The sequence below is a fragment of the Trichoderma camerunense genome, assembly GCF_050948025.1.
Source record: "Trichoderma camerunense strain CBS 138272 chromosome Unknown V8C40scaffold_7, whole genome shotgun sequence".
In the NCBI taxonomy this organism is placed as follows: domain Eukaryota; kingdom Fungi; phylum Ascomycota; class Sordariomycetes; order Hypocreales; family Hypocreaceae; genus Trichoderma; species Trichoderma camerunense.
In genome coordinates this window covers 389,269-406,500 of record NW_028145363.1, presented here as the reverse complement: position 1 = coordinate 406,500, position 17,232 = coordinate 389,269, and the positions used below count along the sequence as shown (strand labels likewise).

General features: G+C 48.4%; 6 protein-coding genes across 6 annotated transcripts; 3 read left to right on the top strand and 3 right to left on the bottom strand.

The window, feature by feature from the left end:
* The first annotated feature begins 53 nt into the window (after nt 1-53).
* On the top strand, nt 54-1,930 carry V8C40DRAFT_242389 (NAD(P)/FAD-dependent oxidoreductase). Its single transcript, XM_083215209.1, has 3 exons — nt 54-1,097; nt 1,156-1,458; nt 1,525-1,930. Exons 1-3 carry the CDS (start codon nt 261-263, stop codon nt 1,705-1,707), a joined length of 1,323 nt encoding a protein of 440 aa, XP_083074095.1. The 5' UTR covers nt 54-260; the 3' UTR covers nt 1,708-1,930.
* V8C40DRAFT_242387 (class I SAM-dependent methyltransferase) lies at nt 1,777-3,288 on the bottom strand. Its single transcript, XM_083215208.1, has 2 exons — nt 3,004-3,288; nt 1,777-2,945 (listed from the first exon to the last, which is right to left on the bottom strand). The coding sequence occupies exon 2, from the start codon at nt 2,782-2,784 to the stop codon at nt 1,894-1,896; it is 891 nt and encodes a 296-aa protein (XP_083074094.1). The 5' UTR covers nt 2,785-2,945; nt 3,004-3,288; the 3' UTR covers nt 1,777-1,893.
* Nucleotides 3,289-3,388: 100 nt separating this feature from the next.
* V8C40DRAFT_242384 (uncharacterized protein) lies at nt 3,389-4,968 on the bottom strand. The gene is made up of 2 exons (XM_083215207.1): nt 4,122-4,968; nt 3,389-4,064 (listed from the first exon to the last, which is right to left on the bottom strand). Exons 1-2 carry the CDS (start codon nt 4,916-4,918, stop codon nt 3,776-3,778), a joined length of 1,086 nt encoding a protein of 361 aa, XP_083074093.1. The 5' UTR covers nt 4,919-4,968; the 3' UTR covers nt 3,389-3,775.
* Nucleotides 4,969-6,120: 1,152 nt separating this feature from the next.
* V8C40DRAFT_286633 (uncharacterized protein) lies at nt 6,121-6,684 on the top strand (the record flags this gene model as incomplete). The annotated part of the gene is made up of 2 exons (XM_083222550.1): nt 6,121-6,207; nt 6,337-6,684. 2 exons carry the CDS (start codon nt 6,121-6,123, stop codon nt 6,625-6,627), a joined length of 378 nt encoding a protein of 125 aa, XP_083074092.1. The 3' UTR covers nt 6,628-6,684.
* A 5,731-nt stretch (nt 6,685-12,415) lies between these two features.
* Nucleotides 12,416-13,672, top strand: V8C40DRAFT_274274 (glycosyltransferase family 1 protein; the record flags this gene model as incomplete). The annotated part of the gene is made up of 1 exon (XM_083220588.1): nt 12,416-13,672. The coding sequence occupies one exon, from the start codon at nt 12,416-12,418 to the stop codon at nt 13,670-13,672; it is 1,257 nt and encodes a 418-aa protein (XP_083074091.1).
* A 749-nt stretch (nt 13,673-14,421) lies between these two features.
* V8C40DRAFT_201333 (ATP-binding cassette Fe/S cluster precursor transporter ATM1) lies at nt 14,422-17,023 on the bottom strand. The gene is made up of 2 exons (XM_083211984.1): nt 14,637-17,023; nt 14,422-14,578 (listed from the first exon to the last, which is right to left on the bottom strand). The coding sequence occupies exons 1-2, from the start codon at nt 16,756-16,758 to the stop codon at nt 14,472-14,474; spliced, it is 2,229 nt and encodes a 742-aa protein (XP_083074090.1). The 5' UTR covers nt 16,759-17,023; the 3' UTR covers nt 14,422-14,471.
* Between the last annotated feature and the right edge of the window lie 209 nt (nt 17,024-17,232).

The window sequence follows — 17,232 nt, the reverse complement described above, 5'->3', positions numbered from 1 at the left end:
CTGCTCTATCGGCCGCTTGGCACGCCCGAGCTCCTGCAAGCCATGGCTTTAACAAGAAGATTCGCATGTGCTTCGAGCAGCTCCGAGTCGGACTCGGACAATGCCGTCCGGAGATCGCGACACGCGTTTTTCGGCATTTTCACCCCTTCCTCTCACCTCGAGGCCGTATGAAGACAATGGCAGCGCCATGAACTTTTGCTATCTTCTCTTCTGACCTTGTTTAACAAGATACCATAGAAGTATCTACGATTGAGATCAACATGCTGGAAAAGGCCAGACTATATACAAAGGTTGTGGGTTATACCCTCTACGTTATCTGGGCGGAGCTACGACTTGTTCTCGGAGCCGCCATCGTACGACGACAAGCCTCTTGGTTTGGATCTTTAGGAGCAGAGGAAAGGACTCGCAATATCGTTATTGTCGGTGCTTCTTTTGCAGGTTACCGTGTGGCTCAAATCGTTGCGAAAGCCTTGCCTCCAAAAAGTCCTTATCGAGTCGTCGTCATCGAGCCAAACAGTCATTTCCAGTTCACTTGGGTGCTTCCGAGATTTTGCGTTGTCCAAGGCCATGAGCACAAGGCTTTCATTCCTTATGGGGGCAATATGAAAGGGGCCATAGAGGGCTCATACCGCTGGGTGAAGGACAAAGTCACCGAAATTGATCGCACATCTGTGAGGCTGCAGGATAGCGGCGAGGTAATCCCCTACGAATTCCTCGTCATTGCTACGGGAGCAGGAGTCAAAGATGGCCTTCCATCGCGAGTCAATGCTACAGACAAGCTCGAGGGAATGAAGCTTCTACAAGGGATGCAAAAGGGAGTCGAGTCTGCCAACACAGTCGTCGTCGTTGGAGGGGGCGCCGCTGGAGTCGAGGTCGCCACAGATGCCAAAGCCCTCTATCCAGAAAAGCACATCATCTTGGTCCATTCAAGACCTGCGGTGATGCATCGCTTTGGCAAAGGCCTCCAGAAAGCTGCGCGAGAGGGCCTTGAAAGACTAGGCGTGGAGCTTATTCTCGAAGATCGCGTTGTGGATGAAGATGCCTCTTCGAAGGTAGTGACCCTGAAATCTGGCCGAAAGATCTCATACGATTTCTATGTATATTCACCTGACGTCTTCAAAATTCCCTGTAACTCGAACTAACCAGTCACAATAGATGAATTGTGCCGGGCAAAGGCCACTCTCCGACGTGATTGCCAACCTTTCTCCCAGCTCGATCTCGTCCACGGGACACATCAAAGTCAAGCCAACCCTCCAAATAGACGACGATTCTCTACCGAATGTCTACACATGCGGCGACGTTGCCGATACCAAGACTCCGAATCCCAACTCTCGATCAGGAACGCGCCAAGCAACTGTTGTGGCGGAAAATATTATTCTTGCAGTTGCAGGCAAAAAGCCTCGGCACATCTACAAGAACCAATGGGTAGACGGGATAATTAAGCTGACCTTAGGATTGGTATGTTATGATTTTGGAATAAACCTTCGCTCTTTTTTCCATTTGCTAAAAAATGGGGTTTTATAGGATCGATCAGTTACGCACCTTGGGGATGGCACATCTGAGCTACTCTTTCCATCAAAGGAAACCGACGAGGCTCTTATGTCTGCCATGTGCTGGTCGCGCATGGGAGAGAAGCCATTTGAAGACAAATACATGGATGATCACTCAGCTGAGGCAGAGGCAGATTCCAGCAAAGTACCTGTATAATATTCCAGATACGGAGCCCTGGGGAGTGTACTTTATTTCCTTCAAGATTTACAATGGAGGGAGAGGGAGTAATAAGATATATCTTTGGGCATTTCTTCGCTATGAACTCTTGCAATAGAGTTTGAATTGCTATGATGATAAAAACAAATAGATCATAGACATTCTCGCGACATAATTATTTCGCTTTCAGTGGAACTTGGCAACCCAAACATCCATAGTCCACGACTTCTTCAATCCAAAAGTGTCCAAAACTCCAATAACGCCATCTCTAGCAGATCGCAAAAGCGCCTTGACTTTCACATCCTCAACCTTCTTCTCAATTTCATCCAAAAATTTGGGACTCTTGACAGTGCTCGTCTCCCAGTGGCCATCCAAGAGTCCCTCCTCCGGCACCACAATCGTCTCCTCATCAAGAACCCAGCCGTTCTCCTTTGTAGCGTCACTGATGGCGCCGGGGCTGGAAAGACAGCGGATATTGGCCATACTTTTTTTGTTGTGTGCCTCGAGAGTGGCTCGGGCCACCGAAGCAAGAACATGCGGCAGGGCATTCGTCTTCGTCGCCTTGAGAGCATATTCCGCAACGAGAAGAGACTTGGCTCGTCCCCTCAAGGCGCCCAGCATCTTGGTGAGCGTGGCAGGCGAATCAAAGTACCAGATGCAGTGGGCAAAGACAACGTAATCCCACGACTTGTCGGCATTCTCAGCCAGGTAGTCGATCGGATCGGCAAAGTTCCACGAAATGCGGTCACCGACCACGCCGGCCGAGAGATGCTCTTGGGCCTGAGCAAGTGTCCAGGGAGATCCATACTCTGGCGGACCGGGGTCTACGGCATCAACATGGCCAGTGGGCCCGACGGCTTCGGCCAGGACTGCAGTAGTTGTGCCTTGACCACATCCGATCTCGAGGACGCGGCTGCCTGGAGCGATTTGCCAGAAGTTAATGAGGTTGACGCGATGTTCGGCCTGGCTAATCTCCAGCTCCAAAAGACCTGCGATATCTGGTGTGATGATGTGATATTTTGCAATTGTAGCCGCGGCCGTTGCCGGCATGGGCTCAAAAGAAGCAGAGGAAGACATTTTCGGTTGATGTTTCGATTGATTCGATGGAGAGCCTTCTGTGAGATTGTGTCTTCATCTTCTTCTATTATATCCCAATTTTCTGTTTCAGCTTCTTCCTCGCACGTCAATATTCTCCTCTTTCATCTGTTGTTGAACTGTCTCATCTCAGCATTCTTCCCCTATTCCCCATTTAGTAATGTTACTAATGATCATGACTGTGAGTCATGGATATCCCACCTTCAGTTTGAGAGCATCCCACACCAAGTAGAGGCTAGATTAGTGATACCCCGCGCTATTATCTCTCGATCTCGAGACCCTTCTAGCTCTAGTTCCAGCTTAGCACAGTCATCTATTGTGCCAGAACGGGCTAACGTGACAAAAGGACTTTTGCTGATGAGAGCCAAAAATGTCCTGCGAAAGCTTTGACTCACAGATCCATACCTCAAATATTCATACGACATTAGATCATTCTGAAAAGATGCGGAAATTTTCCCGCTGGAGAAACTGTGTGGCGGATTGTGCTATTGGGCCAGGCCCATTGTGGCAGGACATAAGCAAAAAGGGACTGATTGCAAGAATGATTCATTCTGCTTAGCTGTGGATCTCTTGATTGAAGAGTCACAAAGACAAATTAATGGCTATCCATCTCCCATCGCTATAGCCTATCACCCCATCTACCTCTGCATTTGATAATATCAGCACCGGGCAAATCTGAGTGTTGCTCCCCGCGGCTATCGTATTCGCGGGAGTTGCCGAGTCCTTTGATGTGTTGAGCATTAGGTGATACATCCGAGCTCTGTAAGATACATGATTTTCAAGACTCAATAGAGATATCCGGAGACATTCTTAGAAACATACATGGGCAATATTCCTCAGACTCATCGCGTGGTTGCAAATCCATGCCTCGTAACCTTGAAGTTCCAATATCATCACGATAGCATGCATGCGCTGAGGCTTCCTCTCGACTAAGCAAACAACCAAAGTCATTGCGCAATTATCTCAACCCCTTCTAAAAGGTAGTTTGCAGCTTTGGGTAGTCCTCTGCATGAACCTTCAAGTCCGCGTAGATTGCTTCAGAGTGATCTCTCGATAGCTGGTGCATTCGTTTCAGGTCTTTCTCTTCCAGTTCCTCCATCTCCTCCAGAGGCTCTTGTTTGGGTGCCTTTTCGTCGTCTTGAACCTCTAGGGCTTTCTTGATTCCAGATGACTCTCCAATAAGCAGAACTTGGGCATTGTCGTGGTCAAGGTGATTCGGCCGAGATGGAATCCACCTCAAGTCTCGAAATTCCTCAAGGATCCTGCATAGCTAGATTAGCATTCATTTGTCATCGGAGAATAAAATGATTAGCGCCTACTCTTTGGGGTACTCTGGTCCTTTGGGAAGACGGGCAGAAGCCGGCGCTGGATACTTTGGGTTCTTGGTGCTGATGATGAAGCTTCCTTGTTCTTTCACTCCAAGGTCTTTCTGTACCTCGCCGAGCTTCTCTGGAATGGTAATCATGTACGCAAGATGGCTCGCTCGGCCAGTGGTCGTCATGGCGTAGACACCTTCGCCTATTGGTGTGGCTGCTGGAGTGTGCCTGGTGCCTTTTGTCTTGGTCTCGTACTCCTCACCAGCGAGGAACTGGCCCTTGATTTCATCATACGATGCCCCAGACTTCTCTACAAACGCCATGAAACGATCTCTGCCACTGGTTGGAAGCACTTTCTTTGGCAGAATGAGGATTCGCGAGTTTCCAGCATCCGAAAGTGGCCCCTCGCTCAGCTTTGCGTCGTGTGGAATTGGCCTCAGAATCATAAACGTTCTCGCAATGTCTCCCACTTCCTCTGGTTTGTCGACGTCCACACGTCCTCGCATGAAGAAATAGATGATACCCTTTTCGAGAATGCTTGAGGGAGTGTCTGTGTCTGATTTGGACGTAGACGTGGCGTCATCTTCAGATTTAACATCAGTCTTGGAATCTTCAGGCTCTTGCTTCACGTCTTGATGAGCGCTTTGTTTTTCCCCATTCCCATCTTCATTGGCTTCATCGAGAGACGTTTCCGTCTTGATCTTGGTTCGCTTCGCATCTGGATTTTCCATCTCGGTTTTGTGCTTGTCGCCAGCCGAAACTTGTTGGCTTTCATCCTGATCCGTGGTTTTATCTGCCATTTTAGAATACTTTCGATCAGTCTCAAATGCTTGGATTGTTTTGGGCGATGGGAAGGTAAGTTGCGTACCACTGAAGTAATTGCTGGAAGCTGTCTAGAAATACGACCAGCATTGGCATGTGATGTCATCCACCTGTCATGATGAAGATGTCAACAATTAGCGACCGCAGAAAATGCTAAAAAGGAATCGCCAGTAAGATTAATAGAGTTTTGCATGGAATTTACCGAATGCGGGCTGTTTTGTTAGAAGCAAAATTGCAGCGCTTTGCGTCCACACTCTGAAGCGCGTTTCGAATGTGAAAGCGTGTCGTTGCTTGAGAGACAGCAACGAACCGCCCCGTCCTATTTTCTGCAGGCTGTCCAAGTGACATACTGCGCATTGAGTCTTTGGGTTCAATGCCGATTCAAGCATGTTTCCAGAAACTCACAGTCATCTACCTGTTATTTACAGTTCGTTTGCCCATTTCCACTAGCTCTGTCAATCGAGACTCGGGGCCTAGGATCGTGGGTTTATTATTCCACTCAATGCGATAGATGCTTGCTGTATTCAGCCTATGGTTGCTCTGCCCAGAGATAATAGTTTGGCATGTAACGATTACACTCAACATGGTCGGGCTTCCAAAGTCTAGAGGAATAGCATGTCCATCGCTTGCAAATCTAACGGTCTGAATATATTCGTGTTCTCAAGGGGAACAAAGGTAGGCGATGAGGCTGTGTTTCTCATACAAAAAACTCTTATCCTGTTCAATATACATCCAGTTATTCCAGATTCGATCTCTATATCCCATCCTTCGTGTATTTGCTGCATGGGCTATGTTGTCAACCCAATGAAGCCAACAATCGCCGTCTAGACCGTGAAATGGATCATGACCAGGCATGTAGAAAATCCGATTCAAATCTCATTGTTAGAATAGAAACCATCCGAATGAATTGCTTGGTTAGATATTGTGGGCGTATCCCGGCGTTTGCACCTCTACATGTCTGAATACGAACTTATTCCTTCAATGGGATAAGGACTGTGGACTCTTGTCACTTGCTGATCAGCTGTATCGTACTCAATATTCGACAGCAACTGACGCTCTGAAATAAACGCAACCTCAAAACGCATTTTCTCCTGCGCAACAACTTCAAGTCGCAATTCCCTTATAACCATCTTTCATAACCATCGAGAAGGCGACTACGAATCTCACGCAAGTAAACACCATGGCTTCTCTTGGTGTGTTTTCGCTATCCGCAGAGAATCTTCCAACAGACTCGCCAGGCCGAATCTTCCTCCGAGAGTTTTTTAGAGTATTCGACTCGATCACAGCTTTCCGGCTACGCCCTTTCTCTATCTCGCGTATGATTAATACATCGACCGAGTTTTTTTATGATGACGACGAGCCGGTCTCGGCGGCAGATCAAATTTTGCTTCTTTAGCAAAGAAGTATGGAGGCCAGCCAAGTCGAACGAGAGGCGGAAGACGTAGTCGAGGATGACGAGACGGAGGTGGATGGGTGCATCCATCTTCAGTTTTTGTCAACTTTGCGAGTCACCAGAAACGACGGTATTGTCGTCAAAATTCGACAGCTGATCCTCATGAAGGTGAAACCGAACCGAAATGTTTTCGGCCGACTATCTCTTGAAGAGATGCATACCACGACCCTCCTAGTGGAGACGTATCCCGAAGGAGACGAAATAGGGGAACCCATGGAGGAAGAGGATTTTTAAGGGCTGGATAGTTTTTTGCTGGTGGCGGTCTCATATCGGAACATGATGAACAGAAGCACGGTTTTTTTCTTTCTTTGATACGAGATAGCGACACTTGCAAGACGACAGAACAAGGAAAACCCCACGAACCGTTGCAGCATCAAAAAGATTGTGAACACAGTTGCCATTTTCTTTTGGCAGGAGGATTTTCGGGGAAAATTTGGTTGCCCAGTCGTATTGCACCATCGTTTCAGACTTCTTCATGGACTAGACTCTGGGGTTCTTTGTGGTTCAAAACAGGCCCATGGACAGAAATAGAATACCAACCGTTTCCCATTCACCCTTTTCGTCGTATGTAGGCCTTGGAATACGTGACGATGCACTGTTTTGAACATTGCTCAAAGTAGGACAGGTAGCTAGGATCATGGCATAGAAGCAGACGTTTTGAACGATTTCTTTTCTCCCATATTTTTCTTTTCCGCGTTGTTTCAACAGCGACGTAGTTTTCTTTGTCCGGCTGTCTCGCTGTAGCCACGGTCGCTTTGGTAAAATCCACGAACTTCGTCAAACAGGTACTCCCAATCTTTTCTTTGTGCCAAAATTTCTGCAATGTTTCAACATTACCTACCTACAAATAGGTTCTGCCCGCCCTACTGATCTGATCGCACAGCTACAGGGAGGCTCCAAGCTCTACAAAGCGCATGCCCTCAAGTCGGAGAGGATACGAGAGAGGATTCCCGGTTCTCCAAGATTTGGGAGAGGCTTGTTGCACCACTTTGAACCTTGGAAAGCCTCTCAACGTTTCCAATACAGCCAAGAGGGCCTGCTCTTGATTGTGTTGTGCCCCTGGCCTATTTTCCTGACTGCCTTATCACTTTTCCTTCCCCTGCTCCAGCTTGGATACTGATGTCTTGGTTTCTAGATAGTTTCTTAGATCCTGCGAAGTCCCCGCCCGACCAGACCAAAGACTCCATCTTCCGAACCCAGCGACAAATACAACATCGATCCGATTGCTCCATAAACGAAGATGAAATCCTCCAAGATTCACCGCGAAATTCCCGATCGACGAAAGAACTCTCACCTGGGTCGCAGCTTAATAACATTTCTCTCTGTCTACAATTTTTCTCAACACCAAAATCTCTAGAAATTGTAACCGGGGGGGGGGGGGGGGGGAGATTGTATCTATGCTGGAGAATGTATGGGCAACGTAATATGTTCCAGTCTCCATGCTGTGAGAGGAACGAAGCTGGATTTGTTGACTGGGCTCCCTTTGCCCTCCTTTGGCAATAATTTTCGCGTTATCTTCCTGAAGCTGTGGAAATGTCGGCTCAAATTCGCCATTCTACCACGTCCTCTTCTGAGAAGTTATCTTCGAGATAGATAGATTCGCTCGAGTGAATAGATTGACAATCTAGAGGACCCTACTACTCAGTAATTCGTAGAGCTTGATCCTTGAGCATCTAGTCATCTTGCCTCTGGAGCCTCACAGCCAAACTTCCGTTCCACGCTCTCTTTTCTATGTCTGTGCCCAAGCGGCAGTTTTTTATCTGAGCCTACTCTCCGATCTCGTATTACGCCTACCGAGGAGACGATTGTGATATGAAACCTTGAAAATTAGCAGTCATGGCCATGGCCAGCGGAAGGATTTGTCAAAATTCTACAGGTGGAAGCCAGAAACATGGACAGCGGAGAAAAATATTGAACCGAGGTGTCGATGACGCAAACATAATAAGAATATCCTCGAACCTGGCATTTGGTGCCTAGTGATCTAGCGGTAGAGAGCAGGAGCAACGTAGTTTGACTCCAACCAGTGAAGCTATCGCAAAGGCTAATGCTGGCCTCCATCTCCCCAGCGACTCTTCCTTCTCCCTCGACTCGTGGCCATCTTTTTGGCGCTTGGAAACGTCCATATCCGTCTCAAGTCTTCCACCTGCCCTTGGTCGGCTTGGTCGACAGAGAAGCCGCATCGCCGCATCGCCGCATCGCCACGCCGTCGTTTGGATCTAGGGGATCTACAAATAGCCGGAGAAATATTTAGCTATCTTGATCTTGAACCGCGTTTGTAGCTCTACCCGAATCTCGAAGACTGTAACGGTAATTCTGGGTGGCTCGGTCGTCTGACTGGTACAGAGAAGCACCAAAGATGGTGCTGTCGTCGAAGCATGGTGGTGAAGAGGAATGAAAATACTTATCGTAATGACCGTCAGATCTCTTTGGAAGTATCCTTCTCTTAGCTCTAGAAATAACAGTGTCTTTGTCTTTGTCTTTGCCCAAGGAGATTGAGGAGATGGGCGGAGCGGATTTTGGTTTTGGGCTTCGCCATTTCCAAGTGCCATAATGTCCTTCGTGGCTCGAACGGCAATACAGACAACAGCAAATGCAATTTTCTTCATATCTCTACCATTGAGTATCTCAGCTATCTAGCATCGTACTCTATGCCTGTTCTCTATCTACAAAGCAAATCCAGTCGTCAAGAGAGCTGTGCTGCATCAACTCCTCTACTCAAAACATCACCACCATCAAAACACAACAACGCCAGTAGCTGCTGCCAGCAAGCCAGATTTCCAAGTGAGAATTTCTTCTTCAAGTCAAGGCGTATAGCCTCGAACTCAATGAAAAAAAAAAAAAAAAAGTGTACCCTCATGTGTGGGAGATCATCATCACCAAGCGTCTTACTGACTTCCGTAGAAGTAGGGTTCCATTGCACTTAGTGAATCAGACAATTCCCTCAGAAAGGCTAGCAGACCGAAGTGCGCGTATGCCGAACTTGTTGGGATCTCCCATGCAAAGCGCCACCCTTGCATTTGAATCATCGGGTAGAAGCACCGACCTCCGTGAGAAGATCCGCCTCGAGGACAAGACAAGTCAAGACAAGTCAAGACGAGTCTTGTCCCCGAGGCGGGCTGTGCATGAAGAAGAAAAGAGGAAAAAGAAAGAAAGGGTTGGAGGGGGAGAGGAGAGGTTTAAGTAGTTGGTGGGGGGCCCCCCCAGATCACTCCTCACGTGAGCTCCTCAGGCTGCAGTCACTGATCTGGCAACGAAGTGAAGGCAATGACGTCGATTTGTTTTGTTTTTCTGTGATTCGAATTATGATTGGAGAGATCCGGTTTGTTTGCAGCAAGTACTCTGGTACTCGAGTTGTGATGGTGTGTTGATATTCCATCCATGGTGTTCTTTGGGATTCCTTGGCCTCGAGGAGGCTGTTCAGTTGGTGGTGAGCCCCCCGCGGCACCCCTCTGGATGTGTAGTGCAGGGGACTCCAGCAATTGGCACATCTCAATCCTCAGTCTTGATGTTGATGATGATGCATCTTGATTTTGTGTAGTTGTCTTCTTCGTCAAATACAATTTGTATTTGTCCCCTGAGATTGTAGCCCCTGAATATCACCAATCGTAATATCACTGTACTTTTGCCTGGAATCATGCCCATGTACTATATGCCAGTCTACTTCTATTTTGCTCTGCATCAACTGTTGGCATCTTGATATCACGATGGAGCGGTGCTCGGGGAGTTTTGGTGGAGTGTCGCTGTGCTCTGTCTGGCACCGTTTGCTCTCCCCATTGGCAACAGGGCCAACCCAATTAATTTGTTCAATAATCTCGATAGAACTTGCACAACAGTCTCATATTCTACTAATTCGTCTCTCCAACTCTCCGCTAGTATGGCTTTGCAATTGTTTGCAAACAATCTTGTGGTAAATCAGAGGTTAGGCAAGTGTTCTTCTATCCTGTCTCCCCACAGGCTCTATCTCCCCTAAGGCCCCCTTCTGTAGCACCTCCTACCAAAATTTGATCCCCAATTCGAATTCAGTGTGATTTTCTCTGTCTCTTTTTATTTTCCTTGTTGTCATCTCTCTACGCAGCAGCGTTCGCCTCTGAGTTTCTCTCTTCCTCCTCCTCTTCGTATCGAGGCTTCTTTCTCTGCCGTCACTTCGTTCCTCTTGCTTTTGCTCAACTATTCTGCACCATATACGACCCTCCCAATGCCGTCCTATTTGCACATCGTCTGTCTGAACCTTTCTCGTAATCTCTTCTCGGCCTTTGAGCGTTCCCTCTGGGATCCCTCTGTGTTGTTTCCCCCCCCCTTTCGCCAAAATCTTGCTTCTGAATAGCAAGTTGTTTCTTTGACTCTCCTTGGGCCACTTCCGATGTTGCGTCAAAAGAATCGGTCAAAGGTTTGTTCACTGCCCACCATCTGCCAACATTGAATGGTGCTAATGCTTATGTTGGTGGCAATAGATCCAAAATTATTACGAGTCGAAAGTTCCGATGCTCCCCCAACATTCGTTCCAACAAGAGATTGTGCAGGAAATGACCAAAAACTTCACCGGGGACAGGCTTGCTAATGGTCTTTGACCTTTCGGCAGAGGGTCTCCTACTCTTGAATCGGAACAAGTGAGTCTTTGTGATCCCATTTCTGTTGCGACTTTTTTTCGCGTATCCAATAGCCTAACCAACTTTGACTGTCGAACAGTGCCCTCGTTGAAGGTGATTGAAGAGATCTTTGCTGATCCTCGATTGAGAGCTTCAGAGAAAATAGGAAAGACTACTCTATTTCGCCCAGTCTCCAGCAAATACCCTGCCTTTTGGCAACAATTTAGGAACGAGCACAAAATTCTCCCTTCCTCGCGTGGCGCTACCTCGTTTGGCGACACAGCATCCGACGTGACAGGACACCTATCGAGGCCAAGGTCATCCGGTGCGAGGAAACTGTGCCTTCGTCGTCACACATTCTGGCGGCTATTGGAACAGCGAAGAGCTTGGAAATGATCGTACGTGTGGGAATATTGGGGGATCTAGGGCCACTGGAGGTCTATTGGGACCAGGGCCTTGATTTTTCTCTCCGCTCACGCAAAGAAGGCATCATAGCTCATCAACTGTAGACATGAATTTGCTTTCAGTCCCCTGTGCGCACTGTCACAGCAGCAATAGAGAAGGCTTTGCATTTGTAGATGACTAGATTAGTATATTTAATGTCTATTCAAAACCTCTCAAGTATCAATCTCTTACGACCTATTTCTCTGCGTATAACATCTGATCTTCGATCCAAATCTATTCGTCTGCTGGACGGCAAGCGTCGACTGATTACGAACGATTTTGGGAAATAACGGGTCTTCGTTTATGATATTTCGCGGTGGAGCAGCTTGAAAACAACAAATAAACAGATATTTTCTTTAATTCGTTAGTATTCAGAGCGCGGTTTAGCTACTGTCATGTTTGTTCAGCGTCATTCTTGGTAGGCTAGAATAGACCACACGGGGTGACCCTTGTAAGCATTCATCTTCGGAAGAGGAGAAAGCGAAGGCAAATACCCTCAAGCTATTCCCTTGAGAAGAAATATTTCCCTAGACAATCCAACTATGTTAGACATAACTTGATTCCAGCCTCAGCTCTGCCAGGGTTTCTCTTCTATACCATTGCCACAATTCTGTTTTCTACAGTAGGGTAGCCAGTCAAATGCATCAAGAGTGATTATTTCGCAACGAAGTCTTCCAAGCAGCTGCTGAGCAGAAATTACTGTCATACTTTGAAATTTAGGGTAGTCAAATAGACCTGGTTGGTTTCAATTTGTTTGCTATTTAGACTGTTGTTGTGCTCAGCTTTCTTCAACGCCCATCTTTCACGCATCAGCACCATCAATCATCAGCAGCCAAAAACACCACCAAAGCCCCGCGAACGTAGCCTATACACCAAAGTGCCCCAGAAACCACGCCTCTCAAGCCCGTCGAGTTTCTCGACTCGGGCACTCTTTAACAGCCGCGATGAAGTTTCTTCTTCATTCTCATTTCCCAGCAGGCCATGTCTACCCAATGCAGGCCGTAGCCCAAGCCCTCGTGCATCGCGGCCACGAAGTTGTTTGGTTGGCCAGTGCGGAACACAAGCATCGCGTCCAAACCACTGGAGCAACCTTTGTTGAGACTCGAGCCATCGCCGTAATTGATGCATCGTTTAAGAGCGAGAATTCTACAGGCCTTCTCGACCGCCAATTTCGTCGACACGCAATGCGTCTCCTGGCTCAAGTTGCCGATTATCGAGCTATTCTGGCCGACTTCGCCGCCGACGCACTCTTTGTCGATGTCTTCCCTGGTGGCGCCCGCGCTCTCTACGAACTTGGCGAAATCCCCGTATATGCCACTCTTGGGGTTATTCCATTCTACACTTCAGGAGCTGCAGCTCCTCTGCCGGTGTCGGGAATGTGGCCTCCTACTTCGTGGCCAGGTCTGGCTCTGAATGGAATCTTACAGCTCGTTAACAAATGGGTTCTACTCCCTTTGTTCTTGGCTCCCGTGCTTAATGAGCAGAGACTCAAACTTGGATTAAAAATGCTTCCATATGGAGAACCACCAGAGTCCTTTCAATACAGCCCCCATCTTCACATTCAAGCTTCATGCTCTACCCTCGAGTTTTCTCTGGATCCCAACTCAGAGCATCACAAGAAGATAACCTACGTCGGCCCCCTGGTGTGTATAGACCCAAATGCAGAGGTACAGCTTCCCTCTTGGTGGGGAGATGTAGTGTCGCATTCACGAGTGGTTGGAATTACGCAAGGAACACTTGCTACGGATCCTACTTCGTTAATCATACCTTCAGTTCAGGCGCTCAAGGACGACTCGACACTTCTCCTCATCGTAGTGTCGCCACACTCACAAACGATCGAGGCACAAGTGGGATTCTCCGCTAATGTCCGTTATGCAGACTGGCTACCTTACTATCTCCTACTCCCGCGGTTAAGTCTGTTGATCACCAATGGTGGCTATGGAAGCATAACTCAGGCACTGTCTCATGGAGTTCCTCTTCTTTGCGCCGGTCAATCGGAAGACAAAAAGGACACAGCCGCTCGAGTAACTTGGTGCGGTGCCGGTATCGACCTTAGAACGGACAATCCTACACTCAGCCAAGTCAAAACAGCTGCCACAAAGGTCCTCTCAGACGAGAGCTATTCATTGAACGCGAAACTTTTGGGCAAAGAGCTTAGGGACTCGGGAGGTGGACAAAAAGCTGCAGAGTCACTAGAAAAGCTGGTTAGGAGCACGGCAACTAACAGTGAGGATTCTACAGATGAATGATGGTCTGGTTTTTGGTTTCCGCAATATTCCCATCGTCTGGGATTTGCTATTTCCACAAGTTATTCTAGAGTATGTCATTCTAGATTATGATGCCAAGATGTTAAATATGGGTCGAATGATGATAACGCCATTATGAAGATAGAGAATACAGAGTATCGAGATTTCGAGAAATATCCTACAATTGACAAGCATTAGCCATGCAACTGAAGAGTAGTGACACGCCATGGCAAAAGATAAGAGTCTCGTTCAAAGTCGATCACGATTTTCCACTTTCAGCAGACAGCTACCAGCTCAGTACACAACAAATATGTGCTTTCACCAGCATCGACATTGAACCAAGATACGTTGTACAAAGAAAGTGTGATGGAACAAAATGGGGAATTGTACACATCGCTGACATTTTGGTGAATACATAGAGCTCATCACAAGCAACCTAACATTATTTCAGCACCCGATCGACGGCCGATTCTACAAGATATCGATGTTTAGTACACACAAGAGACGGCAAGGTCTAACGGCTGATGCCATAGGAAGAGGAGGATATAGGTCAGGACCATCACAACCAAATCGAGGACCGCATGACGAACAAGAGAAGCCCCGACCTAGCGAACAACACGCAAGCAACGAATGCAATCAATCCTTCTTTCGACCAAAAAGCAGCTACGAATGCCAGTGTGTGCCCATCGAGCAAGATGATTAAGGTATCATTTTACATATACATATACGAGTACATGCTGGCATATCATTATCATACATATGTCCAGCTACCTCGTCAATTTCCAATTACGAAAGCAAAGGTCTAATTCGTCTTCTTCTCATTATTCTCTTCGTTCGCCTCCTCTGCTTCCTCCTCGGCCTTCGCCTCCTTTGTCTCCGTACCATCTTCGCTAAACATGGTCTCTTGGGCTACAGACATTGTCAGTAAATGATTTCGTCAAGAAGATTTATACAAACAAAGACTTACCACTCCAGAGCTCGGCGTAAACACCAGCACGGTCAATCAACTCTCTATGCGTGCCCATCTCGGCAACATGTCCCTCCTTCAGCACAATAATCAAGTCAGAGTCAAAGATAGTTCGTAGCCTATGGGCCACAAAGACACTCGTGCGCCCCTTCTCACGAAGAATGCCGTTGATGTTCATCATCAAGGCCTGTTCAGTGTGTGTATCAAGCGCGCTGGTTGCCTCGTCAAAGAACAACAACGGAGGGTCTTTGAGGAGCAATCTGCTCATGGCCAGCCTCTGCTTCTCGCCACCAGAAATCATCATGCCTCGCTCGCCAACCTTAGTCTGGTAGCCTTCTGGGAACTTTTCGATGATGTCGTGAATGCGGGCTCGCTTTGCGGCTGCGATAACTTGGTCGTGAGAAGCATCAATCTGACCATAGCGGATGTTGTGTTCGACGGTGTCATTGAAGAGGGGAGTATCCTGAGGCACCACACCGATGGCCCGGCGCAAGGAATCAACAGTGACGTCGCGAACATCCTGGTCGTCAATAAGGATACGACCACCCTGGACATCGTAGTATCTGAACAAAAGCCTTAGGAGGGTAGATTTACCACAGCCACTGGGACCAACAACAGCAACCTTCTTTCCAGCAGGAATGGTGACGGTCAAATTGTTCAGGATGGGCCTCTCGGGGTGATATCCGAAGCTGACATTTTCAAATTTGATTTCTCCACCCTTGATCAGAGCTAGAGGCTTCGCAGTTGGCTTTTCCACAATGTTGACGTTGACCTTCTGCAAATTGAACAGCGTCTCCATATCCAAGAGAGACTGTCGCAATTCGCGATACACTGAGCCGAGAAAGTTTAGCGGGACGGATAGCTGGAAGACAAGCTGGTTCACCATGACAAGATCTCCGACAGTCAGAGTTCCCGCAGCGACTCCCTCAGCGGCAAAGTACATCATAGCAGTCAAGGCCGTAGAAAAGATGACATTTTGACCGCTGTTGAGGAAGGCCAGAGAGGTGGCCACCTTGATGGAGCTCTTCTCGTATTCTCTCAAAGCCTTGTCATAGCGCGAAACCTCAAATTTCTCGTTGTTGAAGTACTTGACAGCCTCGTAGTTGATAAGCGAGTCCACTGCCACGGTCGAAGCTCGGTTGTCGGCGGCATTGGCCTGTCTGCGAAACTTTGTCCTCCAAGCCGTCGTCCAGATTGTGAAAGCCGTATATCCAACCATAGTCAGTGCCGTTACCGCTGCGAACTTGACTCCATACTGCCATGTAAGGATGCCGCAAACCATGCTGATTTCCAGTGCCGTCGGAAGAATATGGAAGACCATGCTCGTAAGGAGGAAGCTGATGCCCTTTGTACCACGATCCATGGCTCGCGTCAACCCACCTGTCTGCTTGGAAAGGTGAAAGCTCAAGTCGAGTCGCAAGAGATGGTTGAAGACATTCCGAGCCACGCCGCGAATCGCCTTTTGCGCAACCGACGCAAAGACGGCATTTCGCAGTTCCTGAAACAATGTAGCGCCTATTCTGGTAGCTCCGTATGCGATAATCATAGCACCCGCTACTGTCGTCGCAGTGCCGCCGACAGCGGCAATATCAATGTTCATCGAATCGACAATGCTCTTGAAATAAAAGGGCACCTGTACGTTGAGGACCTTTGCGCCGATCAAAAGAGCGACGGCAAGGCCCACGCGGACTTTTGTACCCACGTCGCCCTTAGGCCACAGATATCGCGACATTTCCTTCATAATGGCCCAGTCGGCCTTGCGCTGCTCCGTCGCAGACTTGTCCACACTCGCAAGAGGATCATTGTTGGGCTTGGGCTTCTTCGCACCAGCAGCGCCCTTGGCAGCAGCATCTTTGGCAGCAGCATCTTTGGCAGCAGCAGCAGCAGCTATAGTCGTCTCGGCAGGAGATGTTTTCGAGCTCGTCGGGGGAGGTTTCAGCGATTCGGGGATAGGCGACGGCGCTTGCTCACGGCGAGATACCGCCGAAGTCCGGAGGGGTCGTTGGAGTTGGAGAGAAGAAGCAATCGGCCTTTGCGGGAGCCACGGCGGGAGGCTATGTGCCTTTGCGACGCTGCATCGCGGGCAGGCCAGCGGCACGCGAGGCAGAATTCGGGGGATCATTGTCGTAGGCTCCCTTCAAGGGAAAACATCCTTGAAAAGCTGCAGAAATCAAGCCGGAGAGAGCTTTGCGAGTTTGCTGGAGGGGAGGGAGAGCTTCACGCGGCTCAGACGAAAGTCCCCCGCGACAGCAGCTTTTTGGCGGGGAGATTGCGCACGTGTGCCGGTTCTCGAGGGGCTGCAAGACCAAATATGGGCTTTCAGAGGATTACAGTCGCACAAGAAGTGCAGTTTCAAAGAATTGAACAGGTCTGACAAATTGGCGCAGAGATATGAAATATCGACGTTTGGTCCCGGCGTTTTGAAGCTCGGCTCCGGTTCGCGAGCCGGCGACGCTATGGTGTCATCCTTCACACCTGAGGCATCACGGCCGGTCCACTGGAGACGGAGTTGGTTTCAGTGGAATGTCCGCCTTGCCGACGTTGGACGGAAATACATGCGCAGATTGGTGAGATCGAGATAAGTAAGAGTGCTCCG